Below are 22,550 nucleotides of genomic sequence, written 5' to 3'. Positions count from 1 at the left end.
TTTTCAATTCAAAATTAGAATTATTATTAGTCCAAGCTGGCCGTCGCAGTTTCACGACTATAATTAATAATACTAATCAAGTCTACTCTAGTGTCCTCGAGCAATTTGAGTTTGTCGTGTCTGGCCATTTTATAGTAGTGACTCTTTCACTAGCTATCTCTACGTACGACTTAATAATTCATTTTGAGAGTAAAACTAATAATCATAAATTCATGGATTGCGAAGTTTACAAGCAACACTAAAGCGAGGTCAGGCCAAAGCCAAATATCGAACATTTGTATTGGTGCGTGTTTACTATCATCAAATGAATAAATGAATTTGTTGTTATCTTCGGTTAATTCAACAGTGATTGGAGGCACCCTCTTGTCGCTTTCTTTGCTCATTTAAATATATAATGCAGACTGCAAACACCACTATATATATATATATATATATATATATATATATATATATATATATAGGGAGAGGTTCAGGAAAGAACCATAAATAAAAGAAGACCGGAGAACCATTTTCAGCCATTCGATCATCAAGATCTACGGTGGATGCATCATCTTGTTGGATGAATGCAGATCCTGGGTTCGAATCCTGAAGGGAGCATTTTTTTTTAATTTTTTTAGTGCATTAATTTTAACAGTGAATGCATTAATTTTTACAGTAGATGCATTAGATTTGATGGTTCTCCCGTTCTCACAAATAATGTAGTTCTCTCTAGAACCACACCCTATATATATATATATATATATATATATATATATATATGTATATAATTAATAATGATGTAATATATATAAGTATGTTACACATGCACAGAAAGCAGAGACACCCACATGGGTGTACCATCTTGGACATTTCATCACAATAATAGTGCACCCGTGGGCACCATAAATCCACCATACTGACTTAAATTTTGAAAAATGATATTGGCATATATAAATATTCAAACTTTTTTCATTTTCTAGTTTTCAGTGGATCAGAACATAAGAAAAGTTCAAATATTTATAGGTCAAAACCCCTTATAAAAACTACGTACTCCCTTAGTATTTATTATAGTTTGAATAATTGTAATAAAATTTCAAGGGTAAAAAGAAAAAGAAAAAGAAAAGTGAAATTAGTAAAAGAATAATCTACATATGCAAGTTTCAAGGGTGATCCATGTGATCCCTTTTTGGGGACTGGGCAACGCGTCGCTCTTAATTGGTCCTTTCCGATGGAAGATTAATTAAGTTGGATTTATTCAAATACTATATTATACTTATGCAGTTATGCTTGTATATACTACATGCATGATTCATGCTGCACCATTTCTTTATTCTAACACACCTTATCTCTCTGTTCATGATTTCACATCGTAAATGCTTTTAAGACGAGTTTGTGCAACACGTTTTGTGTAGTTTGATAAACCGATCCTCTCTTACATCATTTGAGAATGCTATTAAGATTTATTTTCTATGAAATTATTTTCTCAAAAATAATATTCTCAGTTAACATTATTTTTTTACTCCCTTTGTCCCATTGATAATGGCTAACTTCTTTTTTGGTCTCTCTGATTGATAATAGCCTGTTTTAAAAAAATCATCTTCTCCCACTAAAAGTTGTGGGCTCCATATTTTTTATTACTTTTATTTTTTAATCACTCTTTTTTTTAATAATCGTGTCAAAAATAATTAGACATTATTATTATTCTGAAGTACGATCCTTATGGATGAGCTGGTCTTTATTTCTCCTTTTTAAAATTAATGTGAAAGCTAGCGCACCAATTCCTCTTCTTATTGAATTATATACTCCCTCCGTCCACGAAACAAGTACCTACTTGCCTCTAAATTTTTGTCCACGAAACAAGTTCCCACTCTGCTTTTTGGACATATTTACCCTCTCATACTTTTAAAATTACTACACTTTTTACCAATTGGACCCACCCATTTTTATTTAACATCACTAATCCAAATTCTCAATTACTTACATGTGGGTTGGCTGCTTAATTAAGGCTCCTTAATTTTTATTACCTTTTTCGGCCCAACCCTATCCAACCTATTTCAGATTTTTATTCCCTAAAGTGGGAAAAAACCATTCTCATTCGAAAACCCTAAAATTTGTTCCGCCGCTTCTTCTTCTTAGCTGATTCTGCTTCGCCAATTCTTCTTCTTCTTCTTTGCTGATTCTCTTCCGATGGTTGTTCCTCCTACTTTTCCTCCCAATTGTTCATGGGATTTGGAGTTTGAATCGGTTGAAAATGCGGTTGAATTCTGCCTCCCCTGCATGAAGGATGTTGCCATGTCTTATGCGGCGTTCGTGTCGTCCGAAACGCCAGAATTAGTGGCGGTGACGGAGACGGAATCGCTTGTGCCGGAGACCGATTCGTTCATAGATCTGACGCCTGCCTCTGAATCCATGGTGCCGGAGACCGATTCGTTCGTAGATCCGACGCCTTCCACTGAATCCATGGTGCCAGAGACCGATTTGTTCGCGGATGCATCGCCGACGACTGAAACTCCCATTCCTAGTGCTCCGGCTCCTGGATCTGTTGAAGAAGCCATCTTCTACGACTTTGCCCAATACGAAGGCGAAAGGTATACTAAGTACGTTGGCCTTTCGGAGTGTATCCTTCTTGACAGCGGCTACAACGCGTGGGTGGCGTCCGGTGGCCTCATCCCTGATGTAGAGCCGCCGCTGCCGTTCGTGACAGTAGAGTCCGAGCTCTGTGCCCGCTGCCGCCGCCGTCTTCAAACCCTACGGATTTATTTCCCTATGTTGTCGGATTTGAGCTAATAAGGTGATATCTAAACCCTATGTTTTTTTTCTCATTGTGGGTTTGGCTGGTGATGCCATTTGGTTCATGTTGGTTTGGCTGGTGATGCCATTTGGTGGGTGTTGGTGGCTGGTGATGCCATTGTTTGTGTTCTATGGTTATATTATGTTGGTGGCTGGTCACTTGTTTGTGTTATGTGTTTATATTGTGTTGGTGGCTGGTGATGCCCTCATTTAAGTGATTAAACTGATATTAGATGCATTGATACTACTACTTGTGCCCTGTGATGATATCTTATCTGAGGGTGATGCCATTTGGCTTTGATACATGTGTTCTGCCATTGTTTGCATCTGTGATTTAATTTGGTATTATTGGTGGCTGGTGATGCCCTCATTTGAGTGATTAAACTGATATTGGATGCATTGATACTACTACTTGTGCCCTGTGATGATATCTTATCTGAGGGTGATTGTTTATCTACTAAGTGAGCAACCACTAGGTTTGTAACCTAGTATTGGATGCATACTTAAGAGATAAATGGTCTGAAATGCGTACTTAATAAACAAAAACACAATAAAAGAAGTTTACATTCCAAACAAGTTCGAAGCATGCTAAGATATGTTTGGTTCTGTAAACCCTTCCAAAAGTATGTTCAGCCAAACTTCTAATTGTATGCATTGTATGCATCTTGCACATTCTTGATTAGTTCCCCTACGTCCTTCGCTGATTTTTGGTCTTTGAGGCTTTGAATTGCTCTGAAGAATCTCAAATCATTAACATTGGTGTCTGGAGAGTTAGCAAGTTGGCAGAGCAGTTGGATATTGAATCCATCTGCTCTTGCAACTGCTAAGAACTCCAGATCATCAACCTTGATGTGTGGTTTGGCATTGTCTTGTTGTATAAATATATTCTTGCTTGCAAATGAAGGCCACTTTAATTTGAAGTAGGGCAACATCTGCAACATGAATATAAAATGGCTAAGTGATGAATTAGTAATTAAATTCTGATAGCATAATATAAAATTGCATACCTTGTTAATCATTGAGTCCCTTATGACGTTTTGGGTGATATTGGGTATTGCTTTCACTTCCATTGTCCCTTTAACTCTATTTTTTGAGTTCCTTTCAGCTGCCTCTTCATATGTGAATGGGAAAATTCCCATATTCCCATCAAAAATCACGTTTCCTTGAGCATCTATGATAGGTCATGCAATTGCACAACTAAACATAATCTTTGGTATGTATCTCTTTGATTTGCAAGCCCTATATGGGTCCAACTCACCCGGCATAAGGTAATATCTATCCTTGCTTTTGGTTAAGTAAAACCATTTCTCGTCTATGTGTATGGTGTTGAACATGGTTTGAAACTTGATAAATACCTCCACATTTATGTCACTAAGTTGCCTAAGGCTCCATCGCAGCCTTGATATCTTGTTTTGAGGGGTTAAAAATGGTTTGATAGCATTGGTATGTACTCTAAGTTTCTTGTCTTTCACCCACACACCTACAAGTGACTTACTAACCCTTAGATTACATGCCATGACTCTAATTAAAGATCTTTGTAGCACACTTAACTTCTTTACCTTTTCTGAATCGATCGCCCATTTATCCTTGTGTGTTGAACCTCTTTTCATTGATTTCAATTGTATAGGTTGTCCGAGCGCTTGTTGGGCAGTTGCCGATTTCCAAATGCACCAAATAGTCTTCAAACTAACTTTGAAGAGTGTGGCTGCCTCATTCTTTGCGCCGTATTAAAGTTTGTCGTTGGAACTTCGTTGCAACAACCACTGTGCAACTTGATTTCTTTCATCATTAGTTAGCTTTGAAGACTCTATTTTTCTGCCATTTTAAGGAGTTAGGTGAAAATTAATGTGTTCACCCAATTCCCACTTGTATTTATTGACTCTAGCATTGGTAGTTGTAGTTTTAAATTTCCCTCCAATCTTTTGGAGTTAAGGTTTCACAAAAGTGGCGCCACTTTTTGCTAAGTGTAGTCTGCCAATTTTTAGTTTTATGTAATCTGCCACTTTTCCATTTTATGTAATCTGCCACTTTTAAATTTTATGTAATCTGCCTTGCTTTCGAATTTTATGGAAATATATTACCAGAAAATAAAAGAATAAATAAAGTAAATAGAGGAATACTAAAATTAAATTACAAATAAGTTAAATTGAAGTCAAAATAAGTAAATGAATAAAACTAATGTTAAATACTTTTATGCTAATGAAAAATTAGTAAAAGTAAGTAAAAGTCATTAACACTACCCTTTTAGTCTTTCACAACACCTTTTTCAGCTTTCATAGTCTCCGTATCTAGAACCAAGTAGGTACTTGTTTCGTGGACGGAGGGAGTATTTGATTTCATTTTTCAGATCATCAAAATTTGAAGTGATCGTGTCGCATAAATAATTGTGCATGTCTTGGCGTGCCCATGATTGCAGATCTTTATATTTTATGATTCTGTCTAAGATATTTTCGTAACGGATTTTAATTAACCTACAAATAGAAAAGTCTATCCATAGAAAATTGGTCGAGAACAATTCAAACTCACGAGCATTTATGCAAATTTCAGTAAAAAGTTACCCAAGTTCCTTAATGAAGGAGAATGTTAAAGATTTTGAATCATAGCCCGTAATTACATAATTTATCCGTTCATTCAATGTATTCGGACTTTTTAATCAAAAATAAAATTTCTTAATTTTTTTTTCTTTTTCTGCATTGGGAACTCAGAGAACAAACCAGAAAGGTTAGAAAAAAGCAAAAATTGAAAGGTGAGCGCAACTTTTATAAATACTTGCATGATACGTCGATACTATAGTGAAAAGTCAAAATTTTATTTTGAAATTATTTTTAAATTTGAGTAACAATTTTGTAGCAATGGGCTGGAGAGGACGGGTGAAGGATCATCTCAACGATAGTCTTTAATTAATTAATTGTATCTTCAATACGCAAGCGCTTCTAATAACAAATACAATGCAATTTTCTTCGAATACAAAATCAAATAAAAGAATAAAAACATTTTCAGGAATCACCATGAAGATAAGGATGAGTTGCAGAATAGTTTGAAATGAGGAGTGAAAATAGGAGAGGGAGCAAATGTTGATTTCATTATAAGCTTCTTTTGGACCGAACTAAATCCTCCATTCCACTTTTCGATGGGCGTTGGGTTGATCCTAAATTGGGAGCCTGGTCTCAGAATTTGAGCATGCTTCGAAAATACAACTTTGGTTTCATCCGACACTGCACGTGCAAAATCAACCAAAGTGTTCCATGAATGTTGGAGTGCCTCACACCCACCAAATGGAATTGCTCTCTTCTTTTCAACGTTATTCTTCCACACCCGAACTTTTCGTTCATTCGACAATAAATACGCAAACCTGATCAAATTAGTATTTCAGCCAGCATATGTTAGATAGCATAATACATTTCCACAAAAACGATAAATAGATACATGTGAGATTATAACAAACAAGTGAAGTAACAAATAAAAATGACTGAATTCTCAATTTTATTTTTTTTTAAATTATAGTACTTGAAATTCAATTGTTACAAATAATCATAAATACAAACACATGCATCAACATGTGGATTACTAAAAATTTACTAGAATTGATGGGGTGCGCCAGGCCCCTGCAGTAGTGCAACGCATGGGCGACGCTTGAAGACCCAGATAGCAAGCTATCTTGATGGGCCTTCCCCCTCAAGAAATTAATTTAATATCGTGTGGGCCGATGGCCCACATATCAGATATTAAACTGATAAGAACAGATACTACACTTGATCTTAGCCAAAAGGCCGAGAAAGGTATGAGCTTTGAATTCTACGGACCTCAGTTTTTATACCTCATGTTTCTAAGCTAACTTTCTCATCATACTCGATGTGGGAATCTAGTGGACTAATTATAATTTTGTTCCTTTGTGATTTGTGAAGCAATCATGAAACATTCATGGTTAAACATGCCTACCTTATTAATTTGTACACACAACAAATTAGCCAATTAAATAAGTAATCGTCTGGAAAATTGGTTTTACGATTAAACAATTGATTAAAGATTTTCCTCAAAAAAAAATGACTAAAGATGGCTACCTTTTAAGAGCTTCCTGATTGGTTCCACCATCTAGGAGCGGCACAGTTAGACCGGATCTCAAGTCGACCCGGGAAACCGGTTTAGCCAGCATTTCTTGAGCAATTGTGACAAGTTTATGCAAGTTCTCTTTTGTTGCAACATCCACTGAATTCTCGACCCCATCTAGAGTATCGTTCTGTACATTTCCAAAAATAAATAAATATGAAGTTGATAAACAATTAGGAGTAATTAATAAATTAATTGTTATATATGTACCTGGATCCTTAGGTAATTATCTTGGGAGCCAAGAGCTTGAAAAATCTGAGAAATGTGAAAGTCGACCATATCTGCACCTGCTTGAGTGAATATCCAGAATATCTCTTGTTTGATATGTATATTGAATATTTTATTATTAATAAATTCTAGAATGTTTTGTACTTTTCCCTTTAGCTTTTTTCTTCTCATCTTTTTCTTTTGTTTTTCCTAAAAATCATGCACTTTAATTAATAATAAAATATTCAATATACATATCAAATTAATAATTGAGACGAGAGCTTTATAGGTAAGTAAATTCATATAATCACATATTTTATTAAACTTTGTTTTTAGATTTTATGTGCAATGGAATTAAATAGTTTTGTCTGTTTGATGCTAGTTTTTTTTTTATAATTTTTATAATTTGCATATTATCAGAAGATTGGAAAATTGGAACTTGAAAATGTATTCAAAAACAAAATTATGCTTAACTATATAAGTTACTGTAGCATTAGTTGAGAGGAGCTTCTCGAAATTAAAATTGTTAAAAACATATTGAGATGGTCAATATCCCTAGAGAGAAAAAGAGATTTTAGATAACATAGATTTTAACTATGTTGTAGATGATTTTGCAAGTAAAAATGCTAGACGAAGTTAATTTTTATAAATAATAAACATTTTTTTTTGTTTTTCAATGTATTGTGTTCGATATATATTGAGGGCTCATTTTTATAATTTCGCCCAATGCCTCATTTTTATTAGGACAGGCCCTGGGTCCAACAAGAAGCTTCGTGTGTCTTTGCTTGTTCCCATTCGTGTCCTGTAGCCGCGGGAAAAGGGTCGAGAGTGTGGTGGCCCTAGGTTGAGAGTGTGGTCGAGAAGGCCCTAGGTTAAATAGAAATTAACCTACCTAAGTTCTTTAAATAGAAATGAACCTAACTAAGTTCTTTAAATAGAGATTAACCTAACTAAGTTCTTTAACTAAATTTAATATATAGAAATCAACCTAACTAAGTTATTTAAATAAATCTAATATTTAGAAATAAACCTAACTAAGTTCTTTAAACAAATCTAATAGAGTCGTACCTACCTAAATTCTTTAAATAAATTTAAAAGAAATTATCTTATTAAGTTCTTATTCTTTAAACAAATCTAATAGAAATGAACATATATAATTAGCATATAATTTCACATTACATTCAAACTAAATTCACATTAATTCACATATACCATACAACACAACAATTAAATTTCACATTAATTCATACTAATATAATTAACCTAAATTTGAAACATAGATAGCATATAAATTTCTATGTAAATTTCTCATTAATTCACATATAATTAACCTAAATTCATATACTAACATACTAATATTAACCTAAATTCAAATTAATAGCCTACATTATATAAGTTAGACGAACTAACTTACAATCTCTAATTCCGGCAACGACAGGAGCTAGGGCTGGTAAACCGGTGCCGGTTTTTCGGTTAAAACCGTAACCGAACCGGAAAAACCGGTTATCGGTTAACCGAAAACCGGTTTTTCCCGGTTCGGTTCGGTTATCTGTTAGTACTCTCACAGTAAACCGGTTAATCGGTTTAACAGGTCGGTTAACCGGTTAAACCGATTAACCGGTTTTTTTTTAATTAATTAATTTATTAATTTATTCACATTAGTCATTAGTGATTAATTTAGGGTTCCTGACTTCCTGTTCCATTCGGCCATCCCATTCCACCCGCCTCCACCCCTCCCTTTCTGTCTTTTCCGACCTCCCATCCCCGCCTCCCACCGACACCGGCGCCGCTGCCTCTCCCACCGACGCCTCCCTCCCTTTCTCCAGTCCCAGCAGGCAGCAGCAGCAGTACAGCTCGTCCCTGCAGGCAGCAGCAGCTCGTCCCTTGCACCGGAAATATTAACTATAGCTATTTGAGATTCGACTACATTTAGTATTACATGCTTGTTCCGTAGAAGGTGTGGATTCTCCCTTGTATGCACTTGAGGTATCGATTTCTTGATATGATGAACAGATCTCTCTTTCTCTAAGTGTTAGTTTTTTATTATGCATTGTATTTGTCGTATGGAAGTTAAACCCTGAAAGGGAGAGGGAAGAATTGAGTTCCAGAGGACAGCACGATGAAGGGGCAGTTAGAAACATCATGGACAGTAGTATGGGCTTCGGGTGGCTTGTTGGCAAGGTGAGAACATGTATTACTTGTCAGTTTGCCTTTCTTATGTTGCCCTTAGTTTCAGAGATTTATTCGGTTCCTCAACTTTTCTGTGAATTATGGCATCTGTTGTAGATTTATGATCAAAGAAGATATACAAAGACAAAACTGATAACCGTTGCACTCATTTAGCAAATTAAGCCTTAGTTTCACTTATGTAAGGGTAAAGTAGCTGCTGAGTAGGAAGCTCGTTGTGTATTTCATATCAAATATATTTTTGTTAATTCTCATGGTGGGTTATGGAAAGAGGAATTGCTTGGAACAGTTGCTTTCGGTTCGATGGAGCTGGAGCTATGTAATGAGTAATATCTTACTCTTCAGCTGATTTGAGCATGTAATACTAAATGTAGTCGAATCTCAAATAGCTATAGTTAATATTTCAGGCTTTTGATTGTAATGTGTGTTTATTGTGATTTGTGGTTAAATTGTTGCTTAGGTTGGGAATTTATTTATTAGAATTAGATTTGTTCTTGTTTTTTTAATATAACCTTACAAGTCTTTATAAAATATTTTTTTGTTCTAAATAATCATAAAAAATTAGTTGGTGGAGTGGATAAGACCTCATCTTTTCTTTGAAAGGCCAAGGTTCGAATCCCACTTCCTACAAATTCATTAATTTTGAATTTTTTGGAATTAATTCGGTTAACCGAATTAACCGATTAATTCTGGGCGAAATTGAAATCATCGAATTAATCGGTTTGATCGGTTAACCGTTTGACCGGTCGGTTAAACCGGACCGGTTATTCGGTTAATCGGTCCGTAAATCGGTTCGATTTTTGGTTATTCCATAGGGCCTAATTCGGTTCCGGTTAACCGGTAAATCAGTTCGGTTAAAATCGAACCGACCGGTTTACCAGCCCTAACAAGAGCTTTCCGGCGAGGGCAGGGACTGGGAATTAGAGTTAGGGTTAATAATTGATGAAATGTATAAAAAATAATTAGGGTTAGGATGAATAATTAACTTACCGGAGAGTAGCGGCGTGCGTCGGACGGAGAGCAGCGGCGTCGGCGTCGCGTCGGATGGATAGCAGCAGCAGCGGCGTCGGCGGAGGTGGGCGTTCGTCGGACGGAGGCGGCAGCGTTGGGAACGGAGGGACGGCGGCTATCTCGACGGCAATGGCGAAATCGGCAGCGGGAGGCGGAGAATCGGAGGAGGAAAGGTGGAGAAGAAAATGGGGAAAAAAATAGAAAACTTAAGTTAAACCCGCAACTTCAACGATCGATTTTTCAATTTAACGACTGAAATACGGTCGTTAACCATTTTAATTATAATATTTAAAATTTTGGTTTATAACGACCGAAAAATGGTCGTTAAAAATAATTATTAATTACTTAATTTTTTAATTCTAATTTAAACACCGAATTTTGGTCGTAAATATTAAATAATTTTAAACTAATTAAAAAACAACGACCGTTTTCGAAACGGTCGTTAAAAATTTTCGAAAAAATAAAAATATCATTTCTGAAATTTAGTTAACGACCGTTTGTAACGGTCGTTACATTAAAATTATATCAAAATTCAAAAAAACAGACTAACGACTGAAATACGGTCGTTGATACGGTCTTTAAATGTTAACGACCGTTTCATTCGGTCGTAGCTTATAAAAAAATCAAAATTTAAAACATTAAAAAAAACGGTCGTTAAAATTTAAATTTCGGTCGTTACGACCGCCTTTTTAAAGACCGAAAATTTCGGTCGTTAAAGGCGCTGTTTCTTGTAGTGTGTGGAGACCGTTGTGGTGCGCGTTGCTGCAGTGATGATGCAGCTGGACAGACGAGAGTTAGCAATGGGCTGAGGGGAGGGGTGAAGGATCCCAAACAATAATTCCTCTAATTCTTGAATGAATATATTACTAGTTTGAAGGTCATCTCAACGATAGTCTTTAATTAATTAATTGTATCTTCAATACGCAAGCGCTTCTAATAACAAATACAATGCAATTTTCTTCGAATACAAAATCAAATAAAAGAATAAAAACATTTTCAGGAATCACCATGAAGATAAGGATGAGTTGCAGAATAGTTTGAAATGAGGAGTGAAAATAGGAGAGGGAGCAAATGTTGATTTCATTATAAGCTTCTTTTGGACCGAACTAAATCCTCCATTCCACTTTTCGATGGGCGTTGGGTTGATCCTAAATTGGGAGCCTGGTCTCAGAATTTGAGCATGCTTCGAAAATACAACTTTGGTTTCATCCGACACTGCACGTGCAAAATCAACCAAAGTGTTCCATGAATGTTGGAGTGCCTCACACCCACCAAATGGAATTGCTCTCTTCTTTTCAACGTTATTCTTCCACACCCGAACTTTTCGTTCATTCGACAATAAATACGCAAACCTGATCAAATTAGTATTTCAGCCAGCATATGTTAGATAGCATAATACATTTCCACAAAAACGATAAATAGATACATGTGAGATTATAACAAACAAGTGAAGTAACAAATAAAAATGACTGAATTCTCAATTTTATTTTTTTTTAAATTATAGTACTTGAAATTCAATTGTTACAAATAATCATAAATACAAACACATGCATCAACATGTGGATTACTAAAAATTTACTAGAATTGATGGGGTGCGCCAGGCCCCTGCAGTAGTGCAACGCATGGGCGACGCTTGAAGACCCAGATAGCAAGCTATCTTGATGGGCCTTCCCCCTCAAGAAATTAATTTAATATCGTGTGGGCCGATGGCCCACATATCAGATATTAAACTGATAAGAACAGATACTACACTTGATCTTAGCCAAAAGGCCGAGAAAGGTATGAGCTTTGAATTCTACGGACCTCAGTTTTTATACCTCATGTTTCTAAGCTAACTTTCTCATCATACTCGATGTGGGAATCTAGTGGACTAATTATAATTTTGTTCCTTTGTGATTTGTGAAGCAATCATGAAACATTCATGGTTAAACATGCCTACCTTATTAATTTGTACACACAACAAATTAGCCAATTAAATAAGTAATCGTCTGGAAAATTGGTTTTACGATTAAACAATTGATTAAAGATTTTCCTCAAAAAAAAATGACTAAAGATGGCTACCTTTTAAGAGCTTCCTGATTGGTTCCACCATCTGGGAGCGGCACAGTTAGACCGGATCTCAAGTCGACCCGGGAAACCGGTTTAGCCAGCATTTCTTGAGCAATTGTGACAAGTTTATGCAAGTTCTCTTTTGTTGCAACATCCACTGAATTCTCGACCCCATCTAGAGTATCGTTCTGTACATTTCCAAAAATAAATAAATATGAAGTTGATAAACAATTAGGAGTAATTAATAAATTAATTGTTATATATGTACCTGGATCCTTAGGTAATTATCTTGGGAGCCAAGAGCTTGAAAAATCTGAGAAATGTGAAAGTCGACCATATCTGCACCTGCTTGAGTGAATATCCAGAATATCTCTTGTTTGATATGTATATTGAATATTTTATTATTAATAAATTCTAGAATGTTTTGTACTTTTCCCTTTAGCTTTTTTCTTCTCATCTTTTTCTTTTGTTTTTCCTAAAAATCATGCACTTTAATTAATAATAAAATATTCAATATACATATCAAATTAATAATTGAGACGAGAGCTTTATAGGTAAGTAAATTCATATAATCACATATTTTATTAAACTTTGTTTTTAGATTTTATGTGCAATGGAATTAAATAGTTTTGTCTGTTTGATGCTAGTTTTTTTTTTTATAATTTTTATAATTTGCATATTATCAGAAGATTGGAAAATTGGAACTTGAAAATGTATTCAAAAACAAAATTATGCTTAACTATATAAGTTACTGTAGCATTAGTTGAGAGGAGCTTCTCGAAATTAAAATTGTTAAAAACATATTGAGATGGTCAATATCCCTAGAGAGAAAAAGAGATTTTAGATAACATAGATTTTAACTATGTTGTAGATGATTTTGCAAGTAAAAATGCTAGACGAAGTTAATTTTTATAAATAATAAACATTTTTTTTTGTTTTTCAATGTATTGTGTTCGATATATATTGAGGGCTCATTTTTATAATTTCGCCCAATGCCTCATTTTTATTAGGACAGGCCCTGGGTCCAACAAGAAGCTTCGTGTGTCTTTGCTTGTTCCCATTCGTGTCCTGTAGCCGCGGGAAAAGGGTCGAGAGTGTGGTGGCCCTAGGTTGAGAGTGTGGTCGAGAAGGCCCTAGGTTAAATAGAAATTAACCTACCTAAGTTCTTTAAATAGAAATGAACCTAACTAAGTTCTTTAAATAGAGATTAACCTAACTAAGTTCTTTAACTAAATTTAATATATAGAAATCAACCTAACTAAGTTATTTAAATAAATCTAATATTTAGAAATAAACCTAACTAAGTTCTTTAAACAAATCTAATAGAGTCGTACCTACCTAAATTCTTTAAATAAATTTAAAAGAAATTATCTTATTAAGTTCTTATTCTTTAAACAAATCTAATAGAAATGAACATATATAATTAGCATATAATTTCACATTACATTCAAACTAAATTCACATTAATTCACATATACCATACAACACAACAACTAAATTTCACATTAATTCATACTAATATAATTAACCTAAATTTGAAACATAGATAGCATATAAATTTCTATGTAAATTTCTCATTAATTCACATATAATTAACCTAAATTCATATACTAACATACTAATATTAACCTAAATTCAAATTAATAGCCTACATTATATAAGTTAGACGAACTAACTTACAATCTCTAATTCCGGCAACGACAGGAGCTAGGGCTGGTAAACCGGTGCCGGTTTTTCGGTTAAAACCGTAACCGAACCGGAAAAACCGATTCGGTTAACCGAAAACCGGTTTTTCCCGGTTCGGTTCGGTTATCTGTTAGTACTCTCACAGTAAACCGGTTAATCGGTTTAACAGGTCGGTTAACCGGTTAAACCGATTAACCGGTTTTTTTTTAATTAATTAATTTATTAATTTATTCACATTAGTCATTAGTGATTAATTTAGGGTTCCTGACTTCCTGTTCCATTCGGCCATCCCATTCCACCCGCCTCCACCCCTCCCTTTCTGTCTTTTCCGACCTCCCATCCCCGCCTCCCACCGACACCGGCGCCGCTGCCTCTCCCACCGACGCCTCCCTCCCTTTCTCCAGTCCCAGCAGGCAGCAGCAGCAGTACAGCTCGTCCCTGCAGGCAGCAGCAGCTCGTCCCTTGCACCGGAAATATTAACTATAGCTATTTGAGATTCGACTACATTTAGTATTACATGCTTGTTCCGTAGAAGGTGTGGATTCTCCCTTGTATGCACTTGAGGTATCGATTTCTTGATATGATGAACAGATCTCTCTTTCTCTAAGTGTTAGTTTTTTATTATGCATTGTATTTGTCGTATGGAAGTTAAACCCTGAAAGGGAGAGGGAAGAATTGAGTTCCAGAGGACAGCACGATGAAGGGGCAGTTAGAAACATCATGGACAGTAGTATGGGCTTCGGGTGGCTTGTTGGCAAGGTGAGAACATGTATTACTTGTCAGTTTGCCTTTCTTATGTTGCCCTTAGTTTCAGAGATTTATTCGGTTCCTCAACTTTTCTGTGAATTATGGCATCTGTTGTAGATTTATGATCAAAGAAGATATACAAAGACAAAACTGATAACCGTTGCACTCATTTAGCAAATTAAGCCTTAGTTTCACTTATGTAAGGGTAAAGTAGCTGCTGAGTAGGAAGCTCGTTGTGTATTTCATATCAAATATATTTTTGTTAATTCTCATGGTGGGTTATGGAAAGAGGAATTGCTTGGAACAGTTGCTTTCGGTTCGATGGAGCTGGAGCTATGTAATGAGTAATATCTTACTCTTCAGCTGATTTGAGCATGTAATACTAAATGTAGTCGAATCTCAAATAGCTATAGTTAATATTTCAGGCTTTTGATTGTAATGTGTGTTTATTGTGATTTGTGGTTAAATTGTTGCTTAGGTTGGGAATTTATTTATTAGAATTAGATTTGTTCTTGTTTTTTTAATATAACCTTACAAGTCTTTATAAAATATTTTTTTGTTCTATATAATCATAAAAAATTAGTTGGTGGAGTGGATAAGACCTCATCTTTTCTTTGAAAGGCCAAGGTTCGAATCCCACTTCCTACAAATTCATTAATTTTGAATTTTTTGGAATTAATTCGGTTAACCGAATTAACCGATTAATTCTGGGCGAAATTGAAATCATCGAATTAATCGGTTTGATCGGTTAACCGTTTGACCGGTCGGTTAAACCGGACCGGTTATTCGGTTAATCGGTCCGTAAATCGGTTCGATTTTTGGTTATTCCATAGGGCCTAATTCGGTTCCGGTTAACCGGTAAATCGGTTCGGTTAAAACCGAACCGACCGGTTTACCAGCCCTAACAAGAGCTTTCCGGCGAGGGCAGGGACTGGGAATTAGAGTTAGGGTTAATAATTGATGAAATGTATAAAAAATAATTAGGGTTAGGATGAATAATTAACTTACCGGAGAGTAGCGGCGTGCGTCGGACGGAGAGCAGCGGCGTCGGCGTCGCGTCGGATGGATAGCAGCAGCAGCGGCGTCGGCGGAGGTGGGCGTTCGTCGGACGGAGGCGGCAGCGTTGGGAACGGAGGGACGGCGGCTATCTCGACGGCAATGGCGAAATCGGCAGCGGGAGGCGGAGAATCGGAGGAGGAAAGGTGGAGAAGAAAATGGGGAAAAAAATAGAAAACTTAAGTTAAACCCGCAACTTCAACGATCGATTTTTCAATTTAACGACTGAAATACGGTCGTTAACCATTTTAATTATAATATTTAAAATTTTGGTTTATAACGACCGAAAAATGGTCGTTAAAAATAATTATTAATTACTTAATTTTTTAATTCTAATTTAAACACCGAATTTTGGTCGTAAATATTAAATAATTTTAAACTAATTAAAAAACAACGACCGTTTTCGAAACGGTCGTTAAAAATTTTCGAAAAAATAAAAATATCATTTCTGAAATTTAGTTAACGACCGTTTGTAACGGTCGTTACATTAAAATTATATCAAAATTCAAAAAAACAGACTAACGACTGAAATACGGTCGTTGATACGGTCTTTAAATGTTAACGACCGTTTCATTCGGTCGTAGCTTATAAAAAAATCAAAATTTAAAACATTAAAAAAAACGGTCGTTAAAATTTAAATTTCGGTCGTTACGACCGCCTTTTTAAAGACCGAAAATTTCGATCGTTAAAGGCGCTGTTTCTTGTAGTGTGTGGAGACCGTTGTGGTGCGCGTTGCTGCAGTGATGATGCAGCTGGACATACGAGAGTTAGCAATGGGCTGAGGGGAGGGGTGAAGGATCCCAAACAATAATTCCTCTAATTCTTGAATGAATATATTACTAGTTTGAAGGTCATCTCAACGATAGTCTTTAATTAATTAATTGTATCTTCAATACGCAAGCGCTTCTAATAACAAATACAATGCAATTTTCTTCGAATACAAAATCAAATAAAAGAATAAAAACATTTTCAGGAATCACCATGAAGATAAGGATGAGTTGCAGAATAGTTTGAAATGAGGAGTGAAAATAGGAGAGGGAGCAAATGTTGATTTCATTATAAGCTTCTTTTGGACCGAACTAAATCCTCCATTCCACTTTTCGATGGGCGTTGGGTTGATCCTAAATTGGGAGCCTGGTCTCAGAATTTGAGCATGCTTCGAAAATACAACTTTGGTTTCATCCGACACTGCACGTGCAAAATCAACCAAAGTGTTCCATGAATGTTGGAGTGCCTCACACCCACCAAATGGAATTGCTCTCTTCTTTTCAACGTTATTCTTCCACACCCGAACTTTTCGTTCATTCGACAATAAATACGCAAACCTGTGTTTCAGCCAAGCATATGTTAGATAGCATAATACATTTCCACAAAAACGATAAATAGATACATGCGAGATTATAACAAACAAGTGAAGTAACAAATAAAAATTACTGAATTCTCAATTTTAAATTTTTTAAAATTTAAGTACTTGAAATTCAATAGATACAAATAGGGATGTCAATCGGGCCAGCCCACTGGGTTTTCGGGCTAGCCCTATCGGGTTTCGGGTTAGTCGGTGCGGGCTAATCGGGTTGGAGATTTTTTCGATTTGTAAATCTTCAACCCTAACCCTAAACTTTCGGGTTTCGGGCTAGCCCATCGGACTAATCAGGTTAAAGGCGTAAAAATAAAATTATCATTTGTATTTTATTATTTCTAATGATCTAATGTATAATGTATAAAATATACATAGATATTAAAGATATAAATTATATAGCAAAGCATGAAATGCAAAAATATAAGATATTCAAGATTGCATAAACAAAATTATATTAAAAGGAGATAATAAAATTTAACATGTATCAATGCACTAGAATCAATCTGGATTATTAGTGAATAATTAGTGGATTTGCCATGCACGTCTCATTGACAGAAAAAAAATTGGTATCACTTTAAAATGAGATACTAATAATTAATTTCTAACTAATGAGATACTAATAATCAATTTCTACAAAAACTCTGTAATTAATTTCACTTTTTTTAATGAGATTGCACACACACGCACATATATATTCTAACTAATTAATTTCACTTGTTTTAATGAGGCTACATATATATATTTAAGCAAATACCATAGATCTAAACATAACAGAAGTTGTAACTAGATGCATCAGTCACAATTCCGTCAGCCCACCGGGTTTTCGGGCTAGCCCTATCGGGTTCCGGGTTAGTCGGGTGCGGGCTAGAGGTTTTTTCGAATTGCGATTTTTCAACCCTAACACTCTAATTTTATCGGATTATTTGAGTCGACCCACGAGTTTCAAGTTGCATTAACATTCCTAGATACAAATGATCATAAATACATACAAATACATCAAAATGTGGACTACTAAAATTTTAATAGAATTAATGGGGTGCGCCAGGCCCGTGCAATAGTGCAACGCATGGGCGACGCTTGAAGACCCAGATAGCAAGCTATCTTGATGGGCCTTAACCCTCAACAAATTAATTTAATATCGTGTGGGCCGATGGCCCACATATCAGATATTAAACTGATAAGAACAGATACTACACTTGATCTTAGCCAAAAGGCCGAGAAAGGTATGAGCTTTAAATTCTACAGACCTCAGGTTTAATACCTCATGTTTCTAAGCTAACTTTCTCATCATACTCGATGTGGGAATGTAGTGGACTAATTATAATTTTGTTCCTTTGTGAAGCAATCATGAAACATTCATGGTTAAACATGCCTACCTTATTAATTTGTACACACAACAAATTAGCCAATTAAATAAGTAATCGTCTGGAAAATTGGTTTTACGATTATACAATTGATTAAAGATTTTCCTCAAAAAAAATAAAAATGATTAAAGATGGTTACCTTTTAAGAGCTTCCTGATTGGTTCCACCATCTGGGATCGGCACAGTTAAACCGGATCTCAAGTCGACCCGGGAAACCGGTTTAGCCAGCATTTCTTGAGCAATTGTGACAAGTTTATGCAAGTTCTCTTTTGTTGCAACATCCACTGAATTCTCGACCCCATCTAGAGTATCGTTCTGCACATTTCCAAAAATAAATAAATATGAAGTTGATAAACAATTAGGAGTAATTAATAAATTAAGTGTTAGGTACCTGGATCCTTAGGTAATTATCTTGGGAGCCAAGAGCTTGAAAAATCTGAGAAATGTGAAAGTCGACCATATCTGCACCTGCTTGAGTGAATATCTCGAATAATGGCGTAGTGCCTTTGTATGATAACCAGTCAAGAATGCCCCATTTGTTTGCTTTATTTACGCTGTATCTCTTGTCTTCCATGCTCGCAGCTCCCGTGCCTAAAGATATGGTGAGAAGACGAGGATAATCCGACGGCCTCGTGTGAAAGAAATTCACGTTGCTGTCGAACATTTGCTTCGTCACTTCTGCTACGGCGATCAGAGCCTAAAATTTTCAATCTTATTATGCCAATTATTTTTGATGATGAGATGAGAGGTAATTAATTATGTAGTTACCGGATTATTTGCAGCGACGCCGCCATCAATGAGATTATATTTTCTAACACTGCCTTTGCCGTCGTGTGTGGCGAATTTGTGGCCGGGGAGAAAAGTAGGAGCTGCTGATGTGCTTATGCAGATGTCTGAAAGTTTAGCATTTGCTAGTGCCGATTTTCTGGCCTGCAGAAACCACGTATATGTAGCTTTATTAATTTTCATGATACTACTACTGTGTCTAATTAGAAGTTGAAAATATCCATGCATATATGTGAATTTATTTATGGAGGAGATCAAATTGTCAAATTCCATAGTCCAATAATTAACTTTGCTTTGGTGCATGTCTCATCTCATAAGTAACAAGACTGCATATATATAGTTTGGGTCAATTGAGATTTCAAGAATAGGAGATTCTTAATGTGATGACGTTAAAACTACTTAATTTTGCTATTGGGACTAATATATGAATTAAAGGAGCTACATTTCGTGTGCTTTAAATGTAATTTATGAATTAATACATATATGGATTAGGTGTGGCATCCATATCATGACGACCTTTTCTTAATTTATATATATGATAATGTCAAATGCGTATACATAACGTGAGTCGAGATAAAAGCAATGGTCATAGTTTTTAGACGAAGACTTTTCTTGGCAAAGACAATTAGGTTTTTTTTATGGCATACTATATTTACCTCATAGGTGGAGAAAATAACCGGCTGCAGAAGCTTGATGTCGAAGGCCGGAATAATGACATTTGTGATTGCATCGCTCAACTTTGTGTCTTTCAACGTTTCCGTCAATACCCTATGAAGGTGCCCCCCATCATACAATGGCCCCTTCAACGATTTCACCCACTTCACAAACGGAAATAACGACCTGCAACCATCAAATTAATTAATCCAATTAATCATCACAAAGCTAGTGAATTAATTAGAGAAATTAAGAAAAATTAATTACGTACTGACAGTGTGGTTGAGGAAATATCTTGGGGCAGTTATTCAAGTAGAAAGGCTTGATGTCTTTGGCAGTGTAAAGAGGGCGATTGTTTTTGTCCGGAGCTGTGAGCATGGCCGTGACGAGGCCGCCTGTGCTCGTCCCGGCTATCACGTCGAAGTAGTCTGCTATTCTTGCTTCCTCGCCGTCTAATGCCTGCAGCTGCGACTCCAGGCACTCCAGGATAACGGCGGGGAGGATACCTTTGATGCCGCCGCCGTCGATGCTGAGGACCGTCACATATCTTTGCTGCTTCTTTGGTTCATGGAAAAATGAGGTCCTTTCCATTGATAAGACAAAAAATGGAACTACTTATTGATATATGTGATGTAGATAGTGCACAACGATACGTCTTATTTATTGATATGTATACAATGCGTGCATGTGTGAAAATTTGAAATGAAATTGAAAACTATAGAAATTGATACATGTATGGTTGATATTTAAATTGTGGAGGTTGGAAGGAATAGTCTCGTGCAACTTGACAGTGGAAGTTGGATTGATGTTTCCAGTTAGCCGTCGTGATTAATTTTTTAATCTCTTTTTTTGAACAAGCACACGAAAAGATTTAGTCCTAATCGTGGCCTTTGGTAAAGACTAGTTTAGTTTGAATTGGTGAGACGTCATGCAAAAAACTTTGCGTTCATACATAACCAATAACCAATACATATGTTCTAAACTAGAACTATAAATTATGAAATCATGATTAATTCCCAGTGTAACATGATATATAAATTCAATATATATATATGCGCGCGTTTACCTCCTATTTTTCGTGACACACTGAGTACAATGAATAAGACATATATACTAATGAACAAGGCAATATAGGCAGTATATACTGATGAACGATGCAGTGTATTATGAATAAAGAAATTTAAAATATTTCGTTCCCTCCAAGATTCGAAACCTGAGAGAAAATTTTGCCCTCTAGGTACAATATCAACCATAGAATTGATAAAATAAACGCACAAGATCGTGTCTAAGATCTCACTAAAAATAGGGATCTCATTGAAGTGCTCCCTTATATATATGATTTTCGCTTGTCATAAAATTTAAATCTAAAATTATTAACTCATTTAACAAAGTGGTGAGCGTAGATCTTCACTATCAATAACTAAAATAAATCCTAGATTATATGTTAAGATAATTTTTTATTTAATCCAATCCAAAAAATATATTTATCTTGAAATTTGAGTCTTTTAAGGTGGTTACAGAAGAACACGGTTAGACGTTCCTTTAAAAATGACTGAGATTTATGCTGACTGAGTCAAGCCAGCAAATACTTTAATTAGTAAATGGATTAGGTAGTGACTCCAACATAGATATTAGATTCAAATTGCTAATTAATAGAGGAATTAATTATGAAACTATATGCTCTCCCGTTAGTCTCATTTTATGTTGGACATGAATTTTAATAATATAATTTAATATTAATACAAAAAATTAGAATAAAAGTATATTATTAATTAAAAAATGAAAAAAAAGTATAATTTATAATTAAATATAGGAGGGAATGTATGATGTGTGATATAGTTTAAAAGGTGAATTGAGACTTTTTTTGGTGGAGAAAGAAAATAGATAAGTAAGACTCTTCTTGATAGGAGAGGGAGTACCATTGATTTATTTGATTGGATTTGATGTTCTTGTCACTTTCTCGTATTTTTTACATATTTATATATATATATATATAGGGAGAAGATTGCATATATTTTGAGAATAAAGAATTGATCTTTGATTTAATTAGATCCAGCGGTTTCTAAGATTTCCGCCTATTATGTGTTTCATTTGTTTAATTTTATGATTAAATATGCTTAAGGCTAATTATGTAAATTTTTATTTATTTGTAACCGTATTTCTTGCGGTCAATCTAAAACAAATCACTTTTTTCGGTAGTTATAAATTTGATATTAATGAGTTGACCGAATTTAAAGTATTTTTGGTGGTAGTTACTCATATCTTCATGATTTCCTTTTTTAATTTTCTACTATTAGTTTAATTTTTTAATGAATAATTTTCTTTTATCATAAATTCGGTATATGCAAGACGTTTTTTTTTTTTTTTTTTTTTTTTTTTTTTTTTTAAATTGTAGTTTAATTTTATGATTTATTTTATCACATAATAATTTTTTTCAATAAATGAAATTCAAAATTTTTATTTTAGATGTTCGTAATTTTTTTAAACTTGTTCGAAATATTTTTTATAAAATATTTTAACATTTCAGCAAGTAAAATTCAAAATTTATTTAGATGTTTGTAACTTTT

General features: G+C 35.0%; 3 protein-coding genes, 2 long non-coding RNA genes and 3 other non-coding genes across 8 annotated transcripts; 2 read left to right on the top strand and 6 right to left on the bottom strand.

The window, feature by feature from the left end:
• Positions 1-5,647: 5,647 nt before the first annotated feature.
• LOC130996093 (uncharacterized) lies at positions 5,648-7,181 on the bottom strand. Its single transcript, XM_057921620.1, has 3 exons — positions 7,087-7,181; positions 6,831-7,006; positions 5,648-6,121 (listed from the first exon to the last, which is right to left on the bottom strand). Exons 1-3 carry the CDS (start codon positions 7,153-7,155, stop codon positions 5,773-5,775), a joined length of 594 nt encoding a protein of 197 aa, XP_057777603.1. The 5' UTR covers positions 7,156-7,181; the 3' UTR covers positions 5,648-5,772.
• On the bottom strand, positions 6,357-6,552 carry LOC130996352 (U2 spliceosomal RNA). The gene has a single exon (XR_009092534.1). It is a non-coding gene; the product is annotated as a U2 spliceosomal RNA (small nuclear RNA).
• A 1,582-nt stretch (positions 7,182-8,763) lies between the features above and the next one.
• On the top strand, positions 8,764-9,801 carry LOC130996105 (uncharacterized). Its single transcript, XR_009092385.1, has 2 exons — positions 8,764-9,069; positions 9,154-9,801. It is a non-coding gene; the product is annotated as an uncharacterized LOC130996105 (long non-coding RNA).
• A 1,318-nt stretch (positions 9,802-11,119) lies between these two features.
• On the bottom strand, positions 11,120-12,693 carry LOC130996091 (uncharacterized). The gene is made up of 3 exons (XM_057921618.1): positions 12,599-12,693; positions 12,343-12,518; positions 11,120-11,633 (listed from the first exon to the last, which is right to left on the bottom strand). The coding sequence occupies exons 1-3, from the start codon at positions 12,665-12,667 to the stop codon at positions 11,285-11,287; spliced, it is 594 nt and encodes a 197-aa protein (XP_057777601.1). The 5' UTR covers positions 12,668-12,693; the 3' UTR covers positions 11,120-11,284.
• On the bottom strand, positions 11,869-12,064 carry LOC130996340 (U2 spliceosomal RNA). The gene has a single exon (XR_009092523.1). It is a non-coding gene; the product is annotated as a U2 spliceosomal RNA (small nuclear RNA).
• A 1,581-nt stretch (positions 12,694-14,274) lies between the features above and the next one.
• Positions 14,275-15,312, top strand: LOC130996104 (uncharacterized). The gene is made up of 2 exons (XR_009092384.1): positions 14,275-14,580; positions 14,665-15,312. It is a non-coding gene; the product is annotated as an uncharacterized LOC130996104 (long non-coding RNA).
• Positions 15,313-16,662: 1,350 nt separating this feature from the next.
• LOC130996078 (patatin-like protein 2) lies at positions 16,663-20,702 on the bottom strand. Its single transcript, XM_057921594.1, has 6 exons — positions 20,255-20,702; positions 19,986-20,169; positions 19,312-19,473; positions 18,935-19,240; positions 18,683-18,858; positions 16,663-17,144 (listed from the first exon to the last, which is right to left on the bottom strand). Exons 1-6 carry the CDS (start codon positions 20,572-20,574, stop codon positions 16,796-16,798), a joined length of 1,497 nt encoding a protein of 498 aa, XP_057777577.1. The 5' UTR covers positions 20,575-20,702; the 3' UTR covers positions 16,663-16,795.
• Positions 18,211-18,406, bottom strand: LOC130996409 (U2 spliceosomal RNA). The gene has a single exon (XR_009092589.1). It is a non-coding gene; the product is annotated as a U2 spliceosomal RNA (small nuclear RNA).
• Positions 20,703-22,550: the final 1,848 nt, after the last annotated feature.

Source organism: Salvia miltiorrhiza, chromosome 7, assembly GCF_028751815.1.
Source record: "Salvia miltiorrhiza cultivar Shanhuang (shh) chromosome 7, IMPLAD_Smil_shh, whole genome shotgun sequence".
NCBI lineage: Eukaryota > Viridiplantae > Streptophyta > Magnoliopsida > Lamiales > Lamiaceae > Salvia > Salvia miltiorrhiza.
The sequence above is the reverse complement of the archived record's forward strand: the minus strand, read 5'-3'. Positions and strand labels throughout refer to the sequence as shown.